At 49.7% G+C, this 24,617-nt stretch overlaps 4 protein-coding genes across 6 annotated transcripts; 2 read left to right on the top strand and 2 right to left on the bottom strand.

The window, feature by feature from the left end:
* The first annotated feature begins 332 nt into the window (after positions 1-332).
* DCXR (dicarbonyl and L-xylulose reductase) lies at positions 333-3,802 on the top strand. Its single transcript, XM_064728501.1, has 8 exons — positions 333-489; positions 603-700; positions 788-942; positions 2,170-2,212; positions 2,526-2,625; positions 2,780-2,844; positions 2,933-3,050; positions 3,516-3,802. The coding sequence occupies exons 1-8, from the start codon at positions 432-434 to the stop codon at positions 3,617-3,619; spliced, it is 741 nt and encodes a 246-aa protein (XP_064584571.1). The 5' UTR covers positions 333-431; the 3' UTR covers positions 3,620-3,802.
* RAC3 (Rac family small GTPase 3) lies at positions 3,793-8,982 on the bottom strand. The gene is made up of 6 exons (XM_064728504.1): positions 8,798-8,982; positions 6,694-6,765; positions 6,306-6,423; positions 5,626-5,688; positions 4,982-5,141; positions 3,793-4,893 (listed from the first exon to the last, which is right to left on the bottom strand). The coding sequence occupies exons 1-6, from the start codon at positions 8,830-8,832 to the stop codon at positions 4,763-4,765; spliced, it is 579 nt and encodes a 192-aa protein (XP_064584574.1). The 5' UTR covers positions 8,833-8,982; the 3' UTR covers positions 3,793-4,762.
* Positions 8,983-9,545: 563 nt separating this feature from the next.
* Positions 9,546-20,657, bottom strand: LRRC45 (leucine rich repeat containing 45). Of its 2 annotated transcripts, XM_064728494.1 has the most exons (18): positions 20,423-20,657; positions 19,859-19,920; positions 18,947-19,017; positions 18,448-18,626; positions 17,697-17,825; positions 16,982-17,094; positions 16,407-16,465; positions 16,218-16,295; positions 15,147-15,282; positions 14,772-14,849; positions 14,483-14,594; positions 14,252-14,322; positions 13,287-13,379; positions 12,627-12,719; positions 11,520-11,693; positions 11,280-11,427; positions 10,669-10,912; positions 9,546-9,924 (listed from the first exon to the last, which is right to left on the bottom strand). In XM_064728494.1, exons 1-17 carry the CDS (start codon positions 20,640-20,642, stop codon positions 10,716-10,718), a joined length of 2,013 nt encoding a protein of 670 aa, XP_064584564.1. In that variant the 5' UTR covers positions 20,643-20,657; the 3' UTR covers positions 9,546-9,924; positions 10,669-10,715. The 2 variants fall into 2 exon arrangements, with proteins under 2 accessions (XP_064584564.1, XP_064584562.1); XM_064728492.1 differs by having other exon boundaries at positions 9,546-10,912.
* Positions 20,656-22,724, top strand: CENPX (centromere protein X). Of its 2 annotated transcripts, none has more exons than XM_064728503.1 (5): positions 20,656-20,785; positions 20,859-20,910; positions 20,985-21,038; positions 21,269-21,354; positions 21,456-22,724. In XM_064728503.1, the coding sequence occupies exons 1-5, from the start codon at positions 20,747-20,749 to the stop codon at positions 21,468-21,470; spliced, it is 246 nt and encodes an 81-aa protein (XP_064584573.1). In that variant the 5' UTR covers positions 20,656-20,746; the 3' UTR covers positions 21,471-22,724. The 2 variants fall into 2 exon arrangements, with proteins under 2 accessions (XP_064584573.1, XP_064584572.1); XM_064728502.1 differs by having other exon boundaries at positions 20,657-20,785; positions 21,266-21,354.
* The last annotated feature ends 1,893 nt before the right edge of the window (positions 22,725-24,617 follow it).

Raw genomic sequence — 24,617 nt, 5'->3', positions numbered from 1 at the left:
CCACTAATTCAGAAAACTATGCCCTCCTGTCAGGCTTATGTGATGCCAAGGGCCAAAAAACAAGTAAGGTCAATGACTGGGATGTGCAGAACAGAGGTGGATGAGAAGAATCCTTGCAGCTGCTTCTTAATAGTACAATCAAAGAATTGAGATAATAAGGATTTTAATTGTTATCTTCAGCAGCAACTTCGATGGGGCAGAGCTGCAGGATTTTTTCACCAGACTCTAAAAAGCCTGTTTTTCTGTGGTCGCTAAAAGGAAACGTCACGAGTGAGAGCCACGAAACTTCACCTCTGCCTGACTCGCTGGATGAGCCTGGTGCCAGCTTCGTGCGCTCCCTCGGCGGAGGCGGGGAAAGATGGCCCCGCTCGCTGGGGCCGCCCCGCTCCCGGCCCGCCCCGGGCCCGCCCCGGCCACAGTCCGGCCGAGACATGGAGCAGCATCTCAGCTTCCGCGGCCGCCGGGCCCTGGTGACCGGGGCCGGCAAAGGTGTCCGCGGGCGGAGGGCCGGGGCGGGGGTCGGGCCGGGCCGGTCTGACGCCGTGTCCCTGCAGGGATCGGCGAGGCCGTGGCCAGGCCGGTCTGACGCCGTGTCCCTGCAGGGATCGGCCGCGCCGTGGCCGTGGCGCTGGGCAGGGCCGGGGCCCGCGTGACCGCGCTGAGCCGAACGGCGGCGGACCTGGAGAGCCTGGCGCGGGAGGTACCGGTACCGGCCCCCTCCTCCTGTCCCCTCCTGCCCCCATAACCCCGCACCGACCCCCGCCCACCGCGGCCGCCCTCGCCGCAGTGCCCGGGCATCGAGACGCTGTGCGTGGACCTGGCGGACTGGGAGGCTGTGGAGGCGGCGCTGGGCGCGGCGGGGCCGTTCGACCTGCTGGTGAACAACGCGGCCGTGGCGGAGCTGCAGCCGTTCCTGCAGGTGACGCGCTCGGCCCTGCAGCGGTGAGTGCCCGGGCCCGGCCCGCATGGCACCGCAGCTCCACGGGGAGCTCTGGGGCCGATGCCCGCCGAGGTCTCACCAAGCTCTGAACGTCAAAAACGGCGGCAGAGCTTTCCAGAAAAGGGTGGCACTAGAGGGGAAGCAGCTGGAAAGAACAAAGTCAGCAGCTGGTGTATAGACACACTGGACAGGCTGACATACACACTTTTAGCAATGCCCAGTGGTCGACTGTTACTCCGTATGTCCTTTCTCTTTACTGTCTTTTCATCCTTTACATCATCACCTTTCACCCCTTAAACAGCAAAAGGAAACAAAGCACTGGCTCTTACATCCATTTCTAAGTAGCCAGAACCTTCAGTGTCACCTCCAGAACGGCGGGGTGCACCTGCTATCCCGCTGGCAAGGCAGGAGAGTGCCTTTCTGCTCATCAGGCTCAGAGCTTCCAGTCTAGTTCCAGCTCGGTTAAATTGAAAGGCAGTTGTTGCTAAGACAACTCAGAAATAGAGACAACAAAGCCAGGTAAGGAAGTAAAAAATGGTAAGGGTGGGAAATTAAATTTCTTAACTACAATAACATGACTTCTTTATTCTCTGAAAAGGTCCATAGTTTTGTTGTGAGTATGCTTTAGGATACAGGCTATATTGACCACATTCTTCTGAGAAAATGAGTCATGCTGTGTCCATGAGTTAAAAATGGTTGTTAAGATTCTACAATAAAGGTTTGCGACTAGAATGTCAAATGTATGGATACTACTAAGATCATTCTGCAGAACTGGCAGGTGGAAGCCTAAGGAATCTTCTGTTGTGGCAAACAGAAGAAATGCTGCCTCTACCCACCTTACAGCAACTTTGCTTTGTAAATCTGCGTGAAGGGTTTGCTTGACCTAAGAGTCATCTGCCCTGGCTGAAGCCCAGGGCTCTGTTTAAACTTTGACAGAGGAATTCCATTACACTGCAGAAGAGCAGAGTCCTGTACAAAATGCACCTGATGCATGCGTGCACCTCCTCACACAGTGACAGGCTTGCAGCCAATGGATAGTTCTGGTTCACTGCTGAGATCCCACCTGACCATTCTGGCTCTCCTGACAACTTGGCATCTCTGTCCATGTCCTGGAATATCACCAGTGTTTCCAAGACAGCAGCAGCAGCACTTGCCCTCTGCTGCCTCCCAGAACAGCTCCCTGGGCTGGGCTACAACCACTTGGTAACTTAAATTTGATTTATTTGTAGGTCTCTTGATGTGAATTTTGGGGCTGTGCTTCATGTTTCCCAGGTGAGGAAGAACTGTCACTGCAGCTGCCTCCATGAATAGCAGTGATTAGACTGTTGTACATAGAGGGGTTTGTGTCTACTGTGGGGCCTGAAAGGACTGCAGTCCAAAGTCAATCCAAGAAATTACATGTACAGTCCCTTCATACTCTTGCTTTGACTCTCTTGTAAGCAGGAGGCAGTGAGGGCTTGGTTCCTCCAGATGTTTTTGTTCTTTGATCTACCATAATAGCCCAGCAAGACTCCTATGGAGTGAAATGATTTCTCTTGTTAGGATTCTGGCATTATTTTATTTTTTTCTCTCCTTCCCCTCCCAGATAGTTGCTCGGCAGATGATTGCACAAGGAGTGCCAGGGGCCATTGTGAATGTCTCCAGCCAGGCATCGAAGCGTGCACTGAAGGATCATGCTGTTTACTGTGAGTGTGTGCAGCTTTAGCAGTGCCCCTCTCAGGTTTGACCAGCTGGACACCCACAGTCAGCAAGCTGCCAGTTTTGGGCAGCGTGTTCCATAGCACCTCCAGACCAGGTGCTGTGCAGTTAAACATCTCCTCTTCTTCCCTGCTCATAAAGGTTCCACAAAAAGTGCTCTGGATATGCTGAGCAAAGTAATGGCAATGGAACTGGGACCCCACAAGGTAGGAGTCTGTGAGAGAAAAGTGTGAAAGCTGAACCTGAGCACAAGCACAGCAGCTGGATGAGACTGTTTGTTGTTCCTGGTCCCAGATTAGGGTGAACACTGTGAACCCCACCGTGGTTATGACTGACATGGGGAGAATTAACTGGAGTGACCCTCAGAAATCTGCTGCCATGATTAATCGGATTCCCCTGGGAAAGTTTGCAGGTCAGTGATATATGTGTCCCCCCAGGCTGTGCTCTCATGTTTTCTCCAAGCCTGCCTTCTCACTGACATCACAGCTGGAAGTTGCTGATTTTTGGGCAAAGTGATAGCTCTGCTGAATGCCTTTTAGCTGAATTCCTGCAGTATTTGATCAGGACAGGGTGAGAATCAACCCTCCTCTCGCTTTTTCTACAGCCTACTCATCCTGGGACAAGTGAAATGAACTTGCTCTATTGTTCATAAACCTGACAGAGTGTTTGCTGTCACCTAAGCGCCATTTGATCACAAGGACACTTTGATGTCCAGCTCTCAGCCACACTGTCCCAGACACTTCATCAAGCACAGTTTGAAGGCAGAAACATTTTCCAGCTCTAATTACCTGTAGATGTCAAAGGCAGACCTTTTTAAGTGCTTCTTTTTCTGATACACTTTAGGTGGGCATCATATGTTCTCTGTGTTTGATTGCAGAGGTGGATGATGTGGTGAACAGCATTCTCTTCCTGCTGAGTGACAAGAGTGCTATGACAACTGGCAGCTCACTGATGATTGACGGGGGCTTTCTTGTCTCCTAAGATGACACCTGCATTTCACACCTGGCCTCAATTTTTATATTAATACTGCCTAGATGTAAACTGGATAGAAAACAATGACTCACTTCTTGCTGAAGGGGCAGCAGGGCTGAAGACTGTATTAGAAGTGAGGCAGAAAATCAGCTTTGCAAGGCTGCTATATAATAAAGCTCACATACACCTTCATGGAGAATGTTTATTGCACCAAATAAGGTTTTATCTTGTCACTCTACATGATGATTAGAAATTGGACCTCTCTTCCAACCCTGTTCCCCCCCCACAACCCTTCAGAAGCTCTCCCTGTTCCATTCAAATCCAGAGTCTGTCTGAATTTTCAGTGGGAAGGGAAAGAAGTTAGCAGACTCCTCACTGCTTCCTTTGTTGTCTTTAGTAGAAAAGAAAAAAAAAAATAGAGGCAACAACCCCAGCCCTGCTCTGCAGAGACTGGATTTTGGGGGGAGGCCCTGCTAAAGACTAATGGGGGGAAGCAGCACCATGCTGTCCTAGGGTGTGCACACACAAAAAGGCAAATGCATTGATTGCAGAGCTGTTTCACAGAGTTTGGCTAGTACCCAATAAAGCACCTCATGATTCATTTTTCAGCTTCTCATTTACTCTGACCCCTTCCAGGGCTGGTTATGATTTTTCTAACAGTCTTAGGAACACTCTGCTAGAGCACCAATTTGTTAACTGTTAGCCACAGCAGGCTGGGCAAGGAGACCCTGCCATCCTCCCAGCTACTCTTGTCTTTCAGCACCATTGAAATCAGCTCCCTCCCTACTCCCACCACGATGTTCACCACCTGTTTCACCTGCAGGTTGAAAACAGGTGTTTCCAGAACAGGATGGATGTCTCAGCCCTTTCCACTTGGAGTTCAGGAGAGCCAAAACAGCTTGTTGCCTGAAGGAGCTACCTTGCCTTCCCCGCTGTACCTCCCCTGGGGGCTGTATAGTCCCCAGCTGGTCTCCTGTCCCCACTGCCCCTTCACATCAACACTGACGTTAAATCAAAGAGACATTTAAAAAACACTGACTTCGTACATGATGAAGGGCCCTACACATCCCAGCCCCCTTCAGAAACACCCAGCTTAATATGCAATCTGTCAGAGGATGACAGCATGCTGAGCCAACACCAAGGCCACAGCCCTCAAAACATGGTACACTTTTTGCCAGGCTTCTTCACAGGCGGTGGGCAGAGCACAGCCCGGATGGCTTCATCAAACACCGTCTTCAAGCCCCGCTGCGTCAGGGCAGAGCATTCGAGGTACTTTACTGACCCTGGGGAAAGAGAGCTGCTGCTCAAGCACTCCAGTTCCACCAGCACGCACTGTCGCTCACCCGCTCCCCGCCTGCTCACGCGACTCACCGATCTCCCGAGCCATGGCCAAGCCTTGAGGATAGGTGATGGGGGCCAGTTTCTTATCACGTAACCTTTCAATGGTGTCCTTATCATCCCTCAAGTCCAGCTTGGTGCCCACCAGGATAATAGGTGTATTTGGGCAATGGTGTCGGACTTCAGGGTACCACTGAAACAGAGAGGCATGATGAGAAAAGTAGTTATATGAGTGGCCATAACCATAAGGATCCATTTCTACTGTTGGGAATGAAGAGGTTCACTACTGACATGGTGGCAACACCTGAATAGGATACTGCTCCTACAGTTCTGATATGCTCTGCAAAAAGAGACTGGTGCAGATGTAATAATGAACTCACCAAGACAGAGAATCCTGACAGACACTGCCAGCCAACACTGTGCACAGTGCTTTCCTTAACTGCATGTTAGCTTTTAAGATATCCCTTATCTTAAAACACAGATTCAGAAAGGCAATAACCTAGCCAAAGAAGTCATTAATAAAAAGCAGGCTCCACTTAAAACCTGCAGACTATGATTTTCCTTCACCAAAACATTATTGCTTGAAGTTTTGGGCTTGTAGGTGTGGTGCTGGGTGGGGCAGGGAATGTCACTGGTTCTTCCCTTATACTGTTTCACCCAGGAGGAGAATACTTTACCTTAGCTCGGACATTCTCAAAGGAGGCTGGACTCACAAGGGAGAAGCAGATCAAGAAAACATCCTGTGCAGAAAGAAGAGGGTCAGCTGTGCAGACAGAAGCAGCTAGAGTAAAGGGAGGCTGCAGAGGGAGCCTGAGAAAGGACAACCTCCTCCCACAAGCAAGGGCTGCTGTGGCCATAAGAAATTCTTCCCCATTAAGGGTGTTAAACTAATTCAGAGAGGGAAGAAATGGACCATGAGTGTGTATGATTACATCTTCTTTCACAATGCTGGGCTCTGTATGTTAAGAGCCTGAGGCCTCAAACATCTTAACAGCACTAAGGGCTTCACCAGCAGCACAGCTGCTTAGGAACTGCTACACCCAGAAACACTCCTAGGGCAGCCCAACGGGGATATGCCCTGCTGAGAGAATGGGAACATGGAACTGGCTAGGCTGCACAGCAGCCCTACAGCATTCCTTCTACTTGAGCCTCCCTAGGGCACCCGTAACTCTTCAAAGATCATCACAAAGAAAAGACTAGAACAGGACAATGTCTTAGGAGAAAATCAGCTGTGATACTTCTTAAACAACCAGAATTATGGGTGTAGCTGCAGGAACTCAGACTCTCCTCCAAGGAAGGAAGCATGCCTGTCCTTGGGAGCCTCCCCGTCCCAAGGCAGTCCAAGCCCAGCACTCACCGTCTGTGGATAGGAAAGAGGCCGCAGTCGGTCATAGTCTTCTTGTCCTGCTGTGTCCCAGAGGCCCAGGTTCACTGGCTTTCCATCTACCATCACATTGGCAGAATAATTATCAAACCTGCCAATGAGGAGTCCCCATCAGTGACAATTTTGTGGTGACCTTCACATCTTTGTACAGAATTCAAAGGGGCAGTGAATCAGGAAAGGATACTGCAGCACAGTTCCAGTGGGGACAATCTGCCTTCCTCACACACACAGCCACAGCACCACCCTTACCTGTCAAGTTCACAGTCTGATTTGCAACAGCCACCTCCTCACACACAAACCAAACTTCTACACACACAAGCATAGAGATCAAAAAGCAACAGAAGCCCAAGCCATTACTTACACAGTGGGAATGTATTCTCCAGGAAAGGCATTTGTGGTGTAACTGATCAGCAAGCAGGTCTTCCCTACAGCTCTGCAGAGGGTAAGAGTGACAAGCATAAGGAAGGGTACAACATGGAGCACTAAGGCAGTAAAACTCACTCTTCCCACACTGAAAACACATGGTTAGGTAAAAAGCTACCATATGAGGAAAACAAACCTGTTGCAGGCTGGAATCCCCCAGTTGTCACAGATATGGCCTGAACTCAAAAGGTGCACCTTGCCTGAGTGCTTCCTAACCCTGCTCTCTACCACTCCTTTTCCCTACCCATTCATCAAAACATCAGTCAAAATAATACTGGTTTCACGAACCAAGAGGGGGAATAAATTAGAGTTGTGTGCTGGGCTCAACAGATGCACAGTACTTCAGCAAAATGGATAAACAGTGAGGTTAAAAGCATGCAACAGTGCAGATTTGCAAGCTTCTCAGATACAGGAATTCAGTATTAATAAACACAAAGGAGAAAAAGTAAGTATCCATAAACAAAAATGGACTTTAAAATTGACTGCAGGCAGTTTGGAAAAGATTAGTGAAAAAGGATAAAAATACCAGCTCAGGACTTTGCTGAAGGTTGGTGGGATTGGTCAGCCTGGCAGCGGCAGCTGGCAAGGGCCAGGCCAGCAATAGAATGAGCACAGGGCCTTTAACCAGCTCTGCAGATTTCCTAAGTTTCACTGTAGGAACAGAGGAGTACCAGCAGTGTGAGCTACCTTTGTATCATGGAGAAAGCTGTGTACTGCAGACAACATTCCAGAAAGAGACTGTGAGTGCCAGTGCCAGGGAAAGCTGGCTTTGAGGTGCCTGGGTGAAGCTGAACAGCCAGCAGAAATGGGTATCCCCTACCTAACTCTGCAGCCAGACTGACCTAAGAGCGGGTGTCAGAAGAGAGGAAGAGAGTTGACATCCCCTGCACACACCAGCATGACAGAAAGCACAGGGAGAACAAACCACTATTACAACTTTTCCTTTGGATTAGGTCCCCTCGGTCTGAGAAGAAAGAAGTTTTGTCATGAACCACAAGGCTGACTGGTCCAACTTTCCTCCTGAAGTGTGACTTCTGTTTCCCACCAAACAGGGACAATTGTAATTCACAAAAACCTGTGTATCTATGTGTTTCTTTCAGTCTGCACTACTGATTTAGTCTTAAGGCAAAACACAGGACGGCAAACCTTCAGCTGAGCTCCACTTACGACATCCTGAGCTCCCAGTCATTCTCCCCTCTGCAATAAGGCTGTACTTTCTCCTACTCCCTTTCAGCCTTCACAGGCTGGAACCTGGAAGGCCTCACCACAAATGTGTATTTGAGGGGATGGCATGCATGAGAAAGGGAAAGCCTAGTCCCTGCCTAAGACCAGTTCACATTTAGGTCTGAGTACCTCAGCTCCGTTCTTGCTGAGGCGATCAGAAAAGTAAGCTGAAATTGTGAGGAAAAATATGCAGGATGAACTAGGAAAGTTACAAAGCAGTATAAATCTAGTGCATGCCTGCATCTTGCAGGCAGATGTGTTCCCAAAAAAGAAGGCATTAAGGAAGAGCCTTAACAAAAAAGTAAAAAGGGCCACAAGGAGCACATGGTGAAACTAGAAAGAGAAATGCATTTCACCTCGGAACAATCAATAATAGGACATACGAGACCTGCGATCATCAAGATTTTCGGAGGACTCTGTCAGGAATCAAGTAGGTACAATGAAAAATAGCAAAATACCGGCACCCAAATGAAACAACAAGGAGACAAACGTAAAACCCAGGAGGAGGCTGTGTTTGCTACTCAGGCAGCACCCAAGTTCACGAACCACGAAAGGAGCAGGGCAGGGTTGCGGGGCCGCCGCAAGGCCCCCCGCTCCCGCCGGGACGCCCCGGCAGCCCCGCTCCCGCCGGCCCCGGCCCCGCCCGAGCCAGGCCCCGGTGGAGCCAGGCCGAGCGAGCCTCGCCGCCCGGCGCGGGGCCTGCCGCCGGCGGAGCGGCTCTGCCGGGCGCTGCCCCGGGCCAGCCCGCCCTCCCTCGTCCCCTCGGCGCCGCCCGGTGCGGGGCTGCGGGCCCGGGGCGCGGCCCCTCCCGCACTCACCCGTCGCCCACCACCACACACTTGATCGCCTGCATCTGCCCGCGATGGCGGCGCCGCGACTGCGCCGCAGTGACCGCCCGCGGGGTGGGGCGGACCGAGCCGAGCGCCGAGCGCCGAGCCGAGCACCGGGCAGGGCCGAGCCGAGCACCGAGCCGAGCACCGGGCAGGTCCCGCCGGCTCCGCCCCCGCCGCTCGCGCGGGGCCGGCTCGGCTCCGCCGCGGGCGCGGGGGAAGCGGCGGCCCCGCCCCGCCAGGAGCGGCGGGCGCTGCTTGGGCCCGGCCAGCGCACCGGGGCCCGCCGGCTCAGGGACAAAGCTTAAACCTGGTTACGTTGTAGCTGCATAGCGCCGCGCCATCGGCCCAGAGCTGCCGAGGAACAGAGACGGGGCAGGGAAACCCTGCAGGAAGATGGCTTTTGGCTTCCCCCACCTCCCCTGCCAGCAAAAGAGATGCCCACAGCAGCGGCCCTGTCTGCAAACGACAGCCTTTGCTTTTCCCTTATCTGTGGGTCTGCCCACCAGCCACAAACTAAGTGGTTATTGACACAGGTTCTCTTGGTTATGACTAGGGAACAGCTTTCCAGCTTCTTTGCTTTTATCTTAGTCCTGAACCGAAACCATCCCCATCTCATCCACCTGTAACAGCCGTTTAGCTGCAGGACAGGCTGACAGGGTCTTCAGGACAGCAACACGGCAGAGGGCCCCACCCTGCACATCAGCCAAACATGCACTGTGCCACTGTCCAGTGCTAATGGCAAAATGCAAAAGTTCTTTATTAAGCAGAGCAAGTAAAGAACCCAGTATAAAAATTGAACACAAAGCAACCAGTCCACAGAGAAACTTTCGTTTTCCAGGTGTCTCTTAAAAATATGTACTCTAAGGTATGTTCCCATCCAAGACTCACAGGAAGGATTCCTTCAAGGCTCAATATTGCTGTCCTGACAACAGCTCCTGCTTTCTCCAGTTCAGGCTCTAGCAACCCTTCACTTTCTCCAGGCCATGCAAGGACTTGCACTGTCTGTAGAGGAACCACCTTCTTCCCTTGTGCTCTTAGAAGCAATTCCCCAGTGTCACACCAGAAGCATCGCTCCTCTCCAGGTTAAGGCCACAGCACTCAGTTCCAGGAGCCTGAGAAGCCAGGAGAACAGTTCTGCCATTTGCCATAGTGCAATACTGGCCACAAAATCTTCAGCTAAGGGCTGCAGCTCACAGTGAAGAAGCACAATCGCCTGCTCACCTTTCCCTGCCACTCACTCTTGCAGAAGTAGAACCACTGCCAAAGCCCAGCTGTCCCACGGGGACATGGACAGCACTGCACCCAAGCCCCTTGGTGCACCCGGTTCTGTCTATGCCAATGTGTTTCTACAGCCCACCAATATGGCCAGAGCCACAGAGGGTAAACAAGCAGAGAGGGCCCCATCAGACTCTGCTTCTGTCTGTAAACACTGGGTAAAAAAGCACAAGTGGGTAATATCTGGTGTTTCCAGCAGTTTCAGGATTCCATCAGCAAGGCAAATTGCTGCAGCCCACAGCGAACTGTGAACACTCCTGTAAACATTCCTGTCACTTTTTCTCACGTTTCTCTGTGAACAGCCTGGCATCCAAACAAATGCTGCAGCAGGACCTTGCCAGGGAACACAGAGACCTCCCAGTAACCTCCTGCACCAATAGGCTGTGGCAGTGCAGGGGAGGGGGCTCAACATCATGGACTCAGAGCCACAGGCCCAGACGGTTGTTTCTTCCTCTCCTTCATGCTGTCAGGAGGAAGATTTTTGAACAGCAAGAGCATTTGACTATTTGCAAGCCTTTGTATCACCCCACTCTTGACAGAACTGTCCATTTAGGAAGAAGGAGTTGTACCTGAATTCTCACCCTTTCTCAGACTGCAAGCAGGTATTTGGACCCTTTAAGTCACAGTCTCACTTCCTAGAACTGTGGGTTCCCAAGGGAGATCCCTGCACATATGCCATGATGGCATTCTGCAAGAAACTTGCTCGCTGGGCCTCCTCTTCCCTCATCCTGGAGATCTCAGCCTCCTTCATTCTCAGCTTCTCCAGCAGCAAAGAGATCTCACCCTCCTTGTCCAGCAGTGCTTCACGGTGATTACTGGATAGGGCTGTGAAAAAGCAGCATTAGTAAAGAAAATCAAGGTATCCCTGATAAAAACAGGAGCAGGCCAAAGGCAATGAAGTGCTACAGCCGGCTAGCACACAAGAGGAGCAGCATGAGACAATATGAGAGGTTTTGCAAAGGCAGCAGGCACGCTTCACTACGCAGGAAATCCAAATTTTGCCTGCTACGCAGCTTTGGGTGGTCATCTGAGTCTTGGTCTCTACAAAATGAGGACAGGAATCCCTGTAAATACACATGGGTGGAGAGTACAACTCATAGGTGTACTCACAGGCAGGAAGCACAGCTGAGTTCCAGGCCCAATGCAGGGTAACTCAGAGTTACCATTTGAGAAGCAGGAAAGGACCCCTCACCTTTCAGCTGTCTTTCCAGAGCTGCAATCTTCTCTCTCAGCCCATCCTGGGCTGTGCGTTCAGCCTCCAGGTGCCCAATCTGTTCTTGTAATTCCACTTTCACCTTATTTAGCTCTGTCACTTTCTCCTCTTCCTTCCTGTCCACGTGCTGACACACAAAGACAAATCCATGAACAACCAAACAACTTCAGCAACTTGTTCTGGCCCTGCGGTGACTATCTCTACTCCACTCCAAACTACCTGCTGAAGTTCCTCCAGCCTCCTCTTGAGTCCATCAGCATACAGGCTCAACTGTTTGGCTTTAGCTTGGGCCTCAGCAACCATTTCCTTTTGCTTAAGGCAGCAGTTCTGAGCTTCATCCCTTGACTCAGTCATCAGCCGCAGCTTCTCTTCTAGGTGTTCTAGGCGTTGCTGCTGTAAGACACAAAGGAAAATGAATATTAAACAGTCCCACTTCATTCCTGTGAAGAGATTCTCCCCTCTCTGTTTCTAATACAGTGAACCCTTTATTGAGTCAACTGGCACTGACAAGCAGAGGACACAGTCCTGCTCCTTGCACTCAGGAGTGACTCCAAGCTCCTTCCTCTTGCCAGGGTGGCTGGCAGAGGACAAAACACTCAGCTGAGAAACAGAGACAGGTCCTTGGCAGATGCACTGATGTCACAGCCAGTATTTACAGCCAATGCTCCACCTTCACTTCCTCCATCCCTCAAATGGCTCTGCAGCACCACTGCATGCAACCCAGCAACTGCTGGATCCCATATGTCAGATTTCTATGTCTGTAATTCAATGAAGCATTTTCTTTTGTGATGCTACAAATAAGTAAATATTCTAATAGTTTTTGTGTATTTTCCTCATCGCTTGTTCTGTTTCACTATTAATATAGTGAATATTAATAGTTAATATAGTGAATATTAATAGTTAATATAGTGAATACTCATTAATATGAATATCCTATAATATAGGATATTAACTTAATTGACATTTTCACAGAGTTCAATACGACAGTGACTTTATTTACCTAGTAGCAGTAGCCACCTGAAGAAATTTCTCAGTGTTAGAGGAACAGGAGCACCCCATTAAAGTTGTCATTTAAAAGAAGGATCAACATCTGGGTGTTGGCTTCAGATGTTGGCAACTTAAACTGAATCTGCCATGACAATATTGACATCAGTTCTGTTAGTACTGAAGACAGCTCAAATTAGACTTTTCAGGGCTCCCTCCTCAGCAATCACACCATTTGTGGGTCAGTAAAACCCAGAGAGCAGTGAGTTAGCAGCTCCCCAGGACTAAGACTTAGCCTGGGTAGCCAAACCACTTGGTTCCCACAGCCAGGTCTGTCCTTACCTCCTCCAGGCGCGCCTGACTCCGCACTTTTATCAACTCCTCCTCTGCCCGTCCTCGCTCAGCTAGTGCAGCTGCTTTGGCTTGGCTCAGCTCCTGCCACAGGAACACGGAAAATCATTGCAGACAGAGAAGCTGCATTGCTGCCACACTGACCAGGAAACACGAGCAGCTTCCAGTCGCAGGCTATAAAATGACACAGCTCTCCTCACTCAGGGGCAGCAAAAGCAAACAAAGATACAAACCCTTCCTCAGTTCAAGACTGCTATCTAGGTTCAATGTGAATTTCAGTTATATGAGGGCACGTATTGGTTAAACCTTTCCAAAAAAGGGAACAGGAAAGAGCACTGCTGGATGTAGCTGGGGAAATAGATATGGATGAACATGCTACACTACTCGTAACAACATGAGAATCCTGTAAAGTCAAATCTTAGTAAGACTCTAACCATGTTCAATGGAATCCTCATTTTTGTCCAATCTGAATTTACAAGTTTCTCCTCGGAACCTTCTTTCTTAGTCCAAAGCAGTAAAAGTAATTTTAGCTGGTATACTGCTGTTTTCTGTTCCCCTTACAGCACATGACAATCTTTACAAAGGTCTACAGTCAGAGACTCCACAAAGGTTTCCTGAGTGTTCAAATGTGCCCAGAGCACTTTTTCTCACCTCGTCCAGAGATATCCTGATGGCCTCCAGCCTCTGGATCCTGTCGTGCATGGAACGTTCACTGGCCTCCATCTGCTGTGCCACACGATCCACCTGCAAAGCAGCAGAAACCAGCAAGTGACAGAAAACCATTCCACCTCCAGGCAAAGCAAGCAGCAAGACTACTCATCATGATAGTGAAGCATCCTCTCACTGACCCACCTACCAGCAAAGAAAAATTCTTACCTCCCCCAGAACTCCACCAGGAAACAGTACTACAGATGGAATCTGCCCTCTAGAAACTAGGAATTTTTTGACAGAGACCCCTCCCAGGCCACAAGGAGGGAGTCCAAGCTCTCGTCAAGTGATACAAAACACAACAGATTCATTTTTTAGCTGTAATGTTGGTAAAATCTTCCTGGCCTGTGACTTTTCTTAGAAGATTTCAATATCTTCAGAGAAATCTATTAGTATAATTTTATTTTGGAGAGATTTCAAACCTCAGTAACACTGCAAAGATAATTGGTTGCAGTCTGTTGGCCTGTCCACACTCAGACACAACCCCCTTTGAAACATAACAGAGAAGGAACTAGCATGCTGAGCCCTGTTAAAGGACTGCTTGTGTATAAGCAATTAAAACATTCAAATGTATTTATTTCAGAAGCTGGAAAAAATTCCTCATTTGTAATTACCTCTGTACACAGACCAACACAAAGGCCAGCCTCCCAGCCTCTCTTGTAGCATCACATACCACTCTGGCCCATACTCTTGAAAGCTAGAAAATCTTACTAGCTGGTAGAAAGTTTTGTGATCTCTTCAGTCAGGCTTTGCTTGAAGAAATGACCCATTATTCTCACAATAAATCTGAGGCCACTAAGTTCTAAACTTTTTTAAGAGCACATTACAGCAAACAACGACCTCCACTGGTCATGTATGTCAGGACCAAAGAAAGACTAACCAGGATGCTGCAGAAACCCCACTCTTACCTCTTTTACCCGAAGGGATTCCATGTCTTCAAGGCTTTGTTTAAATCTTCTTTTCTCCATTTCCAGACGTTCTGCAGATTAAAAGCAGGCATATCACAACTCTGGCATGCCTGCCACACAGCTGTATTCATACTTTTTCACACTCTGGCAACCCTTTCTCCTTGGCTGCCTGTGAAGGAACAATGATCCCAATCACAGGTGTCCCCAAACTGTTTCTACTCCCCCACTCACCTTCAGCCTCCACAGCCCGCAGCTTCAGCTCTGCTGTTGTGTTGGTCAAGTCTTGTTTCACCTGGAACAGCTGATCCTGCTGAACTTTGCACTTCCTCTCCAACTCATCCACCTACATAAGGAAGTTACCACCACAAAGGTTTTTCTTTTCCTATTAGCACAAAAAGTTGGCTGTACAGGACAATGAAGTGACACCCAACCAAGGATCAAAGCAGAGACCATAACATCTACGGAGCAAATGTTATACATGCTCAATTGCCACTTCTCAAACTTGGACTTGGTTTCCTACCTGATTTCTCAGCAGCAGGTTTTTCTCACTGGCAGCAGACAAGTCATGCAAAAGCTTGCTTTCCCGATCAGCACCTTCCTGCAAACAGAACCAAAATTAAAAACCTGTACTCCCCCTAGTTCTTGCACTACCAGCCTGTGCCAACCAACATCACACCCAGCTAAGTCCAACCTACACCATAAATAACAGGGCTCCTCATCACACCTGGCAACTATCTATCTAATTTACACAAGAATTTTTGTCATGGTGGCTTTAGCTAAGCAGTAATGGTAAAAATCATGCTTGACTATTGCATCCAGCATCCCCCAAATCTACACAAACCAGATATGACCTATAGCCCTGCTCCCAAACATAACTAGGACGTATCCAGCTCACCTGCTTTTGTTGCTGGAGCTCCCTGAAGTGGGACTCAGCCACAGAGTTTTGTTCCTGTTTCATGGCACTCAGCAGCTCTCCCAACGTGTGCACCTTCTGCTCAGACAGAGTCAGGGCAGCTTCAGTCATCTGCAGCCTATAAAGAAAATCACTTTATGGAGCCTTTTCCAAGGCAGACACTGCAGCAAGCTCTCTATGGCACCTGGTACAAGGTGCTAATGTCCATCTTGCAGTAGGTGAAATCAGGCTACCCAAATGAGGCATTTTTTGCTTCTGGGAAAAGGACACCACGGACCTCTGTACACAGCAGCACTGCAGTGACCTGGGACTTCTGAGGGCCCAGTGTGCTAGTGCCCACTGCATTAGCCCTGCACTGTCCTCCATGAGCCAATTTCCCTGCCCAGACCCCTCCAGGATTTGCCTGCTCCCACAGAACAAAGCCGGCTATTTTGTATCACTGCAAAGTTGTTTACAATTAGAGACAGGATTTTAAATGTGAGTAGCAGAAGCAATTTACTTGTTCTGTCCAAGAGGGACATGTCCACATCACTGCATGGCATGAAACACTGCCTTTACCTGGCAGAATTAAACTAGGCAGGCTCAGCAGTGTTTGAAGTCAAACCACGGCCACGTGCATATGGCTCTGCATAATCCAACACTTCTTTTGAGCACCCCTTCCTCACCGTTCCCAAGCCAGGCTCCTCCATACCTGCAGTGGTTCCCAGAGAACACCATCAGCTGCCAGAGGATACAGGCAGAGATTCCTGCCAGGCTGTAAACCATGCAAGGAACATGTCCCCATCCCATCTGCACAGTCCTTCTTCTTTCTTCCCACCTTCTGTAATTCACTTGCTTTTACACCAATGTAGTAATTTTACTTAAAAGCAAGCTAAGTATCTAGTGTGGCAAACTCAAAGGCTTGATCTGACTGTAATTTCTGGATATTACTGCAGAACTAACCAAAATAGTAATCCAGCTACCCTACAAGATTATCCCCTTTCTTAGAAGCTCTGCTTGGCACTGCTTATACAGCACAAACAGTGGGAAGACAAAGGTTTTCCTGCTCCATACTTGGTTTTCAGTGAATTCATAATGGAGTACTGCTCATCCAATGCTTCCTGCAGCTGGCTGACTCGTGCTGCAGACATTCTGCATTTGAGAGGAAAAAAAAGGAAAAAAAAGGTGGGTAATTTCTGACAGGAAATGGAGAGTGCTCAATTCTGCCATCAAAGAGAAGAAAACATTTAGAATCTAACTCACTTCTCACTCCTGGCTCTTTCTTCTTTCTGCTTGTCTACAGTATCCACAAAATCCATGAACTGTGAGCAAGGCAAAATTCAGTGAGAAAATTAACAGCATCAGCTACAAACCCTTACATTTCTCATCTTTCTCTTCCCAGCAACAGCTGAAGACATGTCAAGCCACTCTACCAGAAGCAAAGTGGAAGTCTGATTAGTTTATTAGCACATCTGAATAGGGTCATCAGCTACAGGGACTCTGCATCCCAAGGTGTCAAATGGAAAAACAGATCTCTAAGTTTACACCACTTGGAAAATATCAAATTGCAAAAGAAGGAACGAAAGCACAAATAACCAAAACTCCTCCAGAACCCAGAGTAAATATGTTCGGCAGGGATGTCCATACTCACACTGTCACTCGAATAACCCAGCTCAGAGGACTGAGCCTCAATGTACTAAATCATGCTGTGTGCATGCCCATAAAAATGCACGCGCAACTTCAGGTGCACAATAATACTGCCACTGAGCGTTCTGGGGGGCCTCAAGGGAAAGCAAAGGATTCCAGGTACCCCATTTGAACTGCCAACATCTGCTGACCTGCTTGTTCTTCTCATCCTTCAGACTCAAAACCTCCTTGCTGAGGATGTTCACTTGGTTCTGGGCCTCGCTCAGGATAGTCTCACGGTCTTGGTTGTGATCCAAGGCTTGTTCTGATGCAGACAGAGCAGGAGAACACGCATAAGCTTCTAAAGCAACAGAATAGCAAGCACTGCTGAAAGAGACAGCACTCAGGATGACCACTGGATATCAGAAGCACCAGGACAGTTGCCCTTCTCAGGCTGGCCCATGTAGAGATAGTCCCACCATACATCACAAGGTGGGAAGGGATCAAAGAGAGCAGTGTGTGTGGGGTAATCAACTCCTTAGCCTCAGGAAAACTCTTAACTCTGCTGTGGGCAGGACAATGACACAGCATGTGCTGCATAAGCCACATCAAAACTTGGCTCATCAGAGGCAAACTATGAGCAAGTCTCAAAGTCTCAGGTTCTCCCATATTCACATGGCACATCAATCTCTAATAACTCAATCCAATTTTTTTTTTTTTTTTTGCTTTTGCCAGTCAAAGTGACACTTCCAACTTGATTAGCCCTCACTAAAGGACAAGAGAAGGTGACACAGGGCACTGTGGAAATGCTATTGAGAAAGGGAGGGAAAGAGGGTTAGCTCTCTTCTGGAGCAGCAAGTGCCCTATATCCCCCTAGTGCTGGACTGGGAAAGAAGTATTTCATTACTGTACACACATCACACTTACCCACAGCTTTCAGGATGTCACCAGGAACGTTGTTCCCTGCCAGCTCCAGTCTCTTCAGGGTCTTGTTGCTATGCAAGCAGTTCAGCAATGCTCGGCCACCCAGAAGCCCAATGTTATTCCATCGCAAATCTACACAGAAATCAAACTTTCACCGTGGCAGTCACATCTGCTGAGATCCCAGATGGTCCTAGCAAAAACACAGGTGAATACTGTGGCCCCTTTCAAGATGAATGAGAGGGAGAAAAAGTGACAAAGCAGGAAAGGCAAGGATAAATCTTTATTAAACTGCAGGAAGCCATGACAGTTACAAGTCTGCGTCTCACATTTGGCTCTCACGAGCCTTCCTTCCACAGACAGAATCTGTGGATGAGAAAGAATCAGCGACAACAGCCACATTCTCCTGAAATTCCAGCAAAATTCCATATAAGGACAAAGTGAGTGTGAATTAAGTATCAAGAATCTGTCATGCGGCATTCCACAAATAGGAATGAAAACACTTCTTCCTCCACTCAAGACTGTTCTGCCCCAAGTACTCTGTTTTTCATCTGTAGGTTTGGTTCCAGAGATGCCAGTTTCATCTGCATTCAAAGGCCATGGGGCTGTGACCACTCCCTGCACAAAGCCATCAAAGCACTCCAGACTGACAGGAACTGGGAATGACACCAACCAGTTGGAAGAAATTGAGGCAAGAAACCTGAAGGCACATGTGCGTTTGCATGCATATATGTATACATGGGCAAAGAACTCTTACCCAGCTCCTGAAGACTGGTATTTTGTGTCAGTGCCATGGCCAGCTCTCCAGCCCCTTGATGGTTAATCTGGTTATTGCGCAGATCCAGACGTTGAAGAAAGTTGTTTGCTCTCAGTCCTTGGCAGAAAAAGGAGAAGCCCTCCTCCCACATGCCGAGGCTGTTCCATTCTAAGGTCAGGCTAGGGAAATCAGGCAGGATTGGTGTTTGTGGAGTCAATGGACAGCTGTGAGAACTTGAACGACACGCGGATCACGGCACACCCGGTCACACACCCAGCTCTGGGAGCAGACTCGGCTTCAGAGAGCAGGATGCTGCCAGGGCCCAGCATCCTCCAAAAGAGCACCTCCAGTTTTCGTGCCTTTGCCCATCCCACCCCTCACAATAAATTGCACCACTTGGCATTCCTCCCACCCCAATAAAAAACACCCTCAACCCCTTTCAAATCTTGGGCTCCATCTGGCAGGAATAGCACAAAGAGAGGTAGATACATTTTTTTACCTCCTGATGGATTTGTTCTGCCTAAGAAGTTTTCCCAAAGCCTCAGCTCCCGTGGTTCGCAAGTTATTTCCCTGAAACAGAAGCTCAGGTGATCAGCTAAGCCTCTCCCAGTCCACCTAGACCACAAACACCACCAGACACATCCCAGCTATAACGCAAATTTCAGCTGGGCAAAAATGGTCCAATCAACATTTGTTTCACGTATCGATCAGGCTTCCACAAAATGAGAAACCCTGGAGGAACAGTGGATCCATACACACCACTGGTCTTATGAGGGTACCATGACTGAGAGCTTGCAAAAATCACAGAATAGCACAGGATCAGCATGGACCACGACGAGGTGGAAAACAGCAATTCCAGATAAACATAACTATTTTAACACACTTCATTAAGAAGGACTCTGTTAATACTAGCACAAATGAGTAAGAAAGTTATGATGCAGTTTGTGACTGTGGAAATAGCTGTATGCCAAGGGAATACAGACAGAAAGTCACTCTCAGTAGAGAGACAATCACATCTGAAGGCAGATGCTTAGTTCAAAGCACACGCTAGTCAAAAGAAAGAAACACAAGTAGAACAGCTCGTAACTCACTGATCAATACAGAAATCCCAAAAAATCCTACATATGCCTGATCTGCCCAAGCAGCAACTGACAAAAGGTACATAGCAATAGCTTCCTATAAAAATAGAGTAACTGAATAAAAGTGGATAAAGATGACCTGCAAAGTAACTTCGGAAAATTGTGACATGGTGTTAACGAGTCAAGGAATGAGTCACTTGAAAACAAAAAACTTACAGAAGTATGCATCTTGTTGAACAATCCTGCACCAGGACTGTCCAGTTCTCTTTCTCATTAAGCCTGTGCTTTTTCCTTCTCCACCATAGAATACTGTTAATTTTTTTCAGACTCACCTTCAGATCCAAAGATTTGACTGTGGTGTTGGTGCAAAGACCATTCAACAAAAGTCTTACACCTGAGCAGAAAAAAAAAAAAAAAAAACCCTGTTTATTTCATCTGCGAAACTCTCTGCCTAAACCAGCTATCACCTCAGGGTATCACTCTGTTAAACAGCCAGCTCAGGAGACGTGGCTGCCATAAACAAATTATTTGATAAAGTGCCACTGCTGCTGGAAAGCTTGAGCCTGAGCTTTCAGGGCAGGAGAGTGTTTATATATTCTCAAAAAGGTGTCGGGGCAGAGAACTACCTGTCAGCTTGTACATCTACCCGACTCAACCCTGAAAAATCCCCACGTCTAGAGAGGCTCTGCGGGCTCGGACGGGCTGCCCACGGAGCCCCCTCTCACTGCGGGCCACTTTAACCGGCCGCACCGTCCCGTCCGTCGGCGGCCAACAGAGGCAGAGCTGCCCTCGCCGCCGGAGGGAGACCCGAGGGTGCGTGCCCGCCGCACGGCCACGGACCGGGCACCTCGGCCGGCCTCCCGCCCCGCGCCACAGGGAGAGCGGCCCCGCCGCACCTTCCTCGCTCAGGCCGCAGTCGCCGAGCGCCAGCGCGGCCAAGGGCGCAGCCCCGGGCAGCAGCCGGCCCAGCGCGCTGCACGTGGGCAGCGAGAGGCTCTGCGCCGCCAGGTCCAGGCGGCCCCCGCCGGGCCCCCGCAGCCGCCGCAGCACGGCCTCCTGCGGGGCCGCGCCCGCCGCCGCGCACAGCCGCGCGTACTCGCGCCCGAGCTGCTCCATGGCCGCGCGCGCTCCCCCGGAACCGCTCCCCCGGAACCGCTCCCTGCCCGCGCGCGCTCCCGCCCGGCGCGCCCCCGGGAGGCGGGCCCGGCCGCGCGCGGGCCATGGAGGAGCGGGGCGGCCACGCCGGCGGCTTCAGGAAGGTACGGCGGCCCTGGCGCGGCCCCGAGCGGCGGGCGAGGCCCCGGCCCCGCTCACCCGTTCCTCTCTCCGCAGGACACCGTGGATCGGCTTCTCCGCCTCCATTTCCGGGACGGGAGGACCCGAGGTACCGGGGCGGCGGCGGCGGGCGGGTCGGGCCGCGCCGCGCCCCCGCCTCCCGTAACCGCCTTGTCCTTGCAGTTAACGCGGACGCGCAGCTGCTGATGGCCGAGCTGCTGAAGGTCTTCGTGCGAGGTGAGCGCGCAGGGCCGCCCCGGCCCTGGGGGGCTCCCGGCTCCTCCCGGCACCCGGCCGCCCTGCGGCTGCTCCCGTCCAGCCCTGACCGGCGTGCGGAGCCTCCCGGGGCCCCGGGCCGCCTCCCTCCTCCCAGCACAGCGGCCCTGGGTCCCGGACGGGACGCCCCAGGTGTGACAGCTCCCGGACCCCCTCACTGCCCTTCCCTTTCTTTCGTTGCCCTGCAGAAGCAGCGGCACGGGCAGCTCGGCAGGCCCAGGCAGAGGACCTGAACAAGGTGGACATTGAGCAGCTGGAGAAAGTATTGCCACAGTTGGTACGTAACTGTGGAACTGAACAGCCTAATCCTCGTCCTTTCGGGAGTTGTTTTGAGAACCCAGCCTCTGTCCTGACTCACTTGCTGCTCTTTCATTGCAGCTTCTGGATTTCTAGAGGCCTCCTGAAGCACATGTCACCTGTCAGCAGACAGTCCTGGTCTGACACGTGTCTCAGCCTCAGAGATACTCTGCGACAAACAGTCTCAGCTTTTTCTTCCTCTGCCATTTTGCCTCTGTTTCCTCTCTCCTTTACCAAGCACAACACAGCCCAAAGCAACGATGCTATCAGATACCATTTTTGAAAAGAGGGTACCACAGGCTTAATTTGTTCAGCTGAGTACATAACTGGTTTCCATCTTGCTGCCTTACTTCTGTAACAGAGGCCTGTATTTCACAACATGGTAAGAAGCTGTTGCTTTCTCAGCTAATGTGAGAAAGAGGTGCTGCTTCACAGAGATGCATGGAAAGACTTAATGACTTAATGGGAATACCATCCAACCTTCAGGCTCTCACTGCCTCAAGCAGGCAGCTGTAACAGCAACTCCAGGTGCAGCTCCAAGCCTTCTTAATGAATAGGTCATTAACAGGAGCTTAGTCACAGGCTCTTGCCAAAAGCAGGTAACTGATCTTTATTTTATAAATAAACAGTGTGTGTCCCTCACTACCTTCCAGTATGTCTCGGGCTGTGACATCAAAGAATGCCTGAAACCTTTTAACCATTCAATATTCTCCTCAGAGGCTGCTCCCCCTCTGCTATAAATTTGTTCTCACAAAGAAACATCAGTAATTTAAAAACAAGTCCTTGTGTAGGCTCTTTGCTGCAATTCATCATCAAAAGTCAAGTTGCTTCAAAGACTTGCAGAGCTTCCCCCTCACCCACCCTCTTCCCTAAATCTTTGTAGGGCGAAAGGAAAAAAGGACAAAATAACAAACAGCATGTGTGAGAATCCCACATCACGGGACAGGCTGGCCCCTCTGGCAGCGCGGGGGGGCACTGTGAAATCAGAAACCTCACACATGTGGGCAGGAGCCAGGAGCCGGGTGGCGTTGCTGAGCGCAGGGCTGGCTGCACGGAGCGCTCCGGCGCTGCCCCGCTGCAGCAGCAGCCAGAGCAGCGCTCCTGGGCTCAGGCTCAGCGGGACACTGTGAGCTGGGCGCTATCGGGGTCATCCTTCAGGAAAAACTGCCGTTCCATACACGTTCTGTGACAGTACCAGCCTAAGCAGTGCCCAGCCCTCGGCACTGCGGCTTCTCAGCCAAAACAACTGTTCAGCTGTACAACACATGCAGTGAAGGAACTGACCTAGTTCAGTTGTCAGTCCCACAATCATAGGTAAAAAGAAAAGCCAATAGCAAAAAAAAAAAAGAAGCAAGTGATACTACCTTTGAATGCCCTAAAACCACAGGGATGAGTTTGAGTTCAGCTACTATAGCAAAGTGATATTTAAACAAAACCAGCAGGTACTGCTCTTCAGCAGGGCAGGAATCCTTGTAGCAATCCCTCCTTTAGTGAAGAGCTCACCATTCTAAATGTGGGGGTGTACTGTCCCCCTTAAAGAATTCACTCCTACTTCCTTGCCTTTTCCAGATTTCAGGTCCCTGTCTCTGCCTTCACCCTGACACCTACTGAAACAGCAGTGCCAAAGATGCTGCCCTAAAAAGTCTCAAGGTCCTTTCCCTGACACACAGAGAACTGCTGATGTGGACATCCACAGTAAAGCAGCAATTGAACAGCAGCAGCAGCTAAAAGTAACTCTTTGTATAGGGAAGGGGAATAAGACCTCTTGTCTAGCTATTGAAGGTAGCAATTTTTCATTATTGTGGTTAAAATGGGTTTGATGACAGCTGAGTTACACAAAGGACAAGCATGGCCAGAACTGCCTGAGGGAACACAGCGATGCAAAGCCCTTACACTTAACCCATGAAACTGCCCCAGGAATACTGATATTACTGTTTGTGTACCTAAACTTGTTTTTCCATGTCAGGTACTTGCAGGGGATAGTTATGGACCTAACCCTTTACAAAACCTGACATAATTAGAGCAGCTAAGAAAATCAGTTAAGCAGATAATATTTGATGTCACCTGTGCTCTTCAAAAAATAAGGACTAGCACATCTGAAGGCACACTGCAACTTCCTCCCAACCACACTGCTTCTGCATGTTCCAATCCTGGAAACCAAAAACACCAGCACAAGCATTTCACCACCTATCATTACCAACAGCTCCTGGTTTCCCCACGGGATATCCTGTACAAATTCAGCAAGGCAGCTCTACTTCTGATTTGTGTGACATGAGTAAGCCTGACACAGCACCTGAACCAAGATACTAACAGTCCTATGCAGCGTGGGCTCAGCCCACACTTAATCCACTAATAAACTTTAGAGTAATAAACTTTAAACATTATTATTTGACTGGAGTTTTTTGTTTGCTGTGGTATGTCTTTTATAGCCTATCAAGTGGCAGAAGGGCTTGCTTTCCACAGGGAGGGTTGAGTGCAGGAGCTGTACACAGTGCTCTCACGTTCCCTGTTCACGTCTGGGTGTCAAGTAAGAAATCAATTTTTTTTGCTAAAGCATTCTGCACTCCTGCTTTGAGTCTCCTTCTTCCTCTTCCACCTTTCTTTCATGCCTCCCCCTCCCTCCAAGTTTCTTCAAAGCATTTGTGAGCATTTGGAAGTAATTAGACCTGAAGGGAAATGCTGGCCAGGCAGGGAGACAATGACAAGTGCCAGGAACCCAGGGTGCCCTTTCTAGCCACTTTGAAGTTCATTCAGATGGTACAAAGCTCCGTTTTGCTTTGTTGAAAAAAAATGGGAGGAAGGGAACGAGGCATGACAGGCCAATTGAAAGGAGAGCAGGTTCCTGTGAACTGACAGACACACCAAGTGCCAGGGCAAGAAGATATCAAAGGCACTGACCAAAAGGGCCCCCGTGGCCACTCTGCTTTATTACACCTACAAATTGTGCAGATGCACACCTAGTGCAGAGAGGAAACAAGGAAAATGGAAAACATGGTATTACTGTACCATGGAACCCTAGCTCTCCACAGATCACTGATCCACGGAGAAGACTTCAAATAAAACCCAGCACCATGACTGCCATGGCACAACAGAGTTCATCTCCAGTGTAAGGGCAATTCTAACCAACATTCGTCCTCCCACGTCTGCAGGAGACAAAGATCTGGGCTGGGCCTTTTCCCTGGACACCCACTGCAGTGCAGAGCACAGCTACCCTGCTCTGGGAATACTCAGGCCACCAATCAA

Source organism: Zonotrichia leucophrys, chromosome 18 (genome assembly GCF_028769735.1).
Source record: "Zonotrichia leucophrys gambelii isolate GWCS_2022_RI chromosome 18, RI_Zleu_2.0, whole genome shotgun sequence".
Lineage (NCBI taxonomy): Eukaryota > Metazoa > Chordata > Aves > Passeriformes > Passerellidae > Zonotrichia > Zonotrichia leucophrys.
Note: the sequence above shows the minus strand (reverse complement) of the source record. Positions and strands in the feature narration are given on the sequence as shown.

Bases quoted from the DNA above. Each gene is read 5' to 3' on its own strand.
- DCXR (XM_064728501.1), top strand. From the start codon at position 432: ATGGAGCAGCATCTCAGCTTCCGCGGCCGCCGGGCCCTGGTGACCGGG. The intron at 2,213-2,525 runs GTGAGGAAGAAC...TTCCCCTCCCAG, and splicing joins CTGTGCTTCATGTTTCCCAG to ATAGTTGCTCGGCAGATGAT. The intron at 2,845-2,932 runs GTAGGAGTCTGT...TCCTGGTCCCAG, and splicing joins TGGAACTGGGACCCCACAAG to ATTAGGGTGAACACTGTGAA.
- RAC3 (XM_064728504.1), bottom strand. From the start codon at position 8,832: ATGCAGGCGATCAAGTGTGTGGTGGTGGGCGACGG. The intron at 5,142-5,625 runs GTAAAGTATTCT...TCTCTGTTTCAG, and splicing joins TTGAGAATGTCCGAGCTAAG to TGGTACCCTGAAGTCCGACA. The intron at 4,894-4,981 runs GTGAGTCGCGTG...CTCTTTCCCCAG, and splicing joins GGCCATGGCTCGGGAGATCG to GGTCAGTAAAGTACCTCGAA.
- LRRC45 (XM_064728492.1), bottom strand. From the start codon at position 20,642: ATGGAGCAGCTCGGGCGCGAGTACGCGCGGCTGTGCGCGGCGGCGGGC. The intron at 19,921-20,422 runs GTGCGGCGGGGC...TTTTCTGCTCAG, and splicing joins CTGCGGCCTGAGCGAGGAAG to GTGTAAGACTTTTGTTGAAT. The intron at 11,428-11,519 runs GTAGTTTGGAGT...TTTGTGTGTCAG, and splicing joins GGCTGGAGGAACTTCAGCAG to CACGTGGACAGGAAGGAAGA.
- CENPX (XM_064728502.1), top strand. From the start codon at position 20,747: ATGGAGGAGCGGGGCGGCCACGCCGGCGGCTTCAGGAAG. The intron at 20,786-20,858 runs GTACGGCGGCCC...CTCTCTCCGCAG, and splicing joins ACGCCGGCGGCTTCAGGAAG to GACACCGTGGATCGGCTTCT. The intron at 21,039-21,265 runs GTGAGCGCGCAG...GTTGCCCTGCAG, and splicing joins GCTGAAGGTCTTCGTGCGAG to AAGCAGCGGCACGGGCAGCT.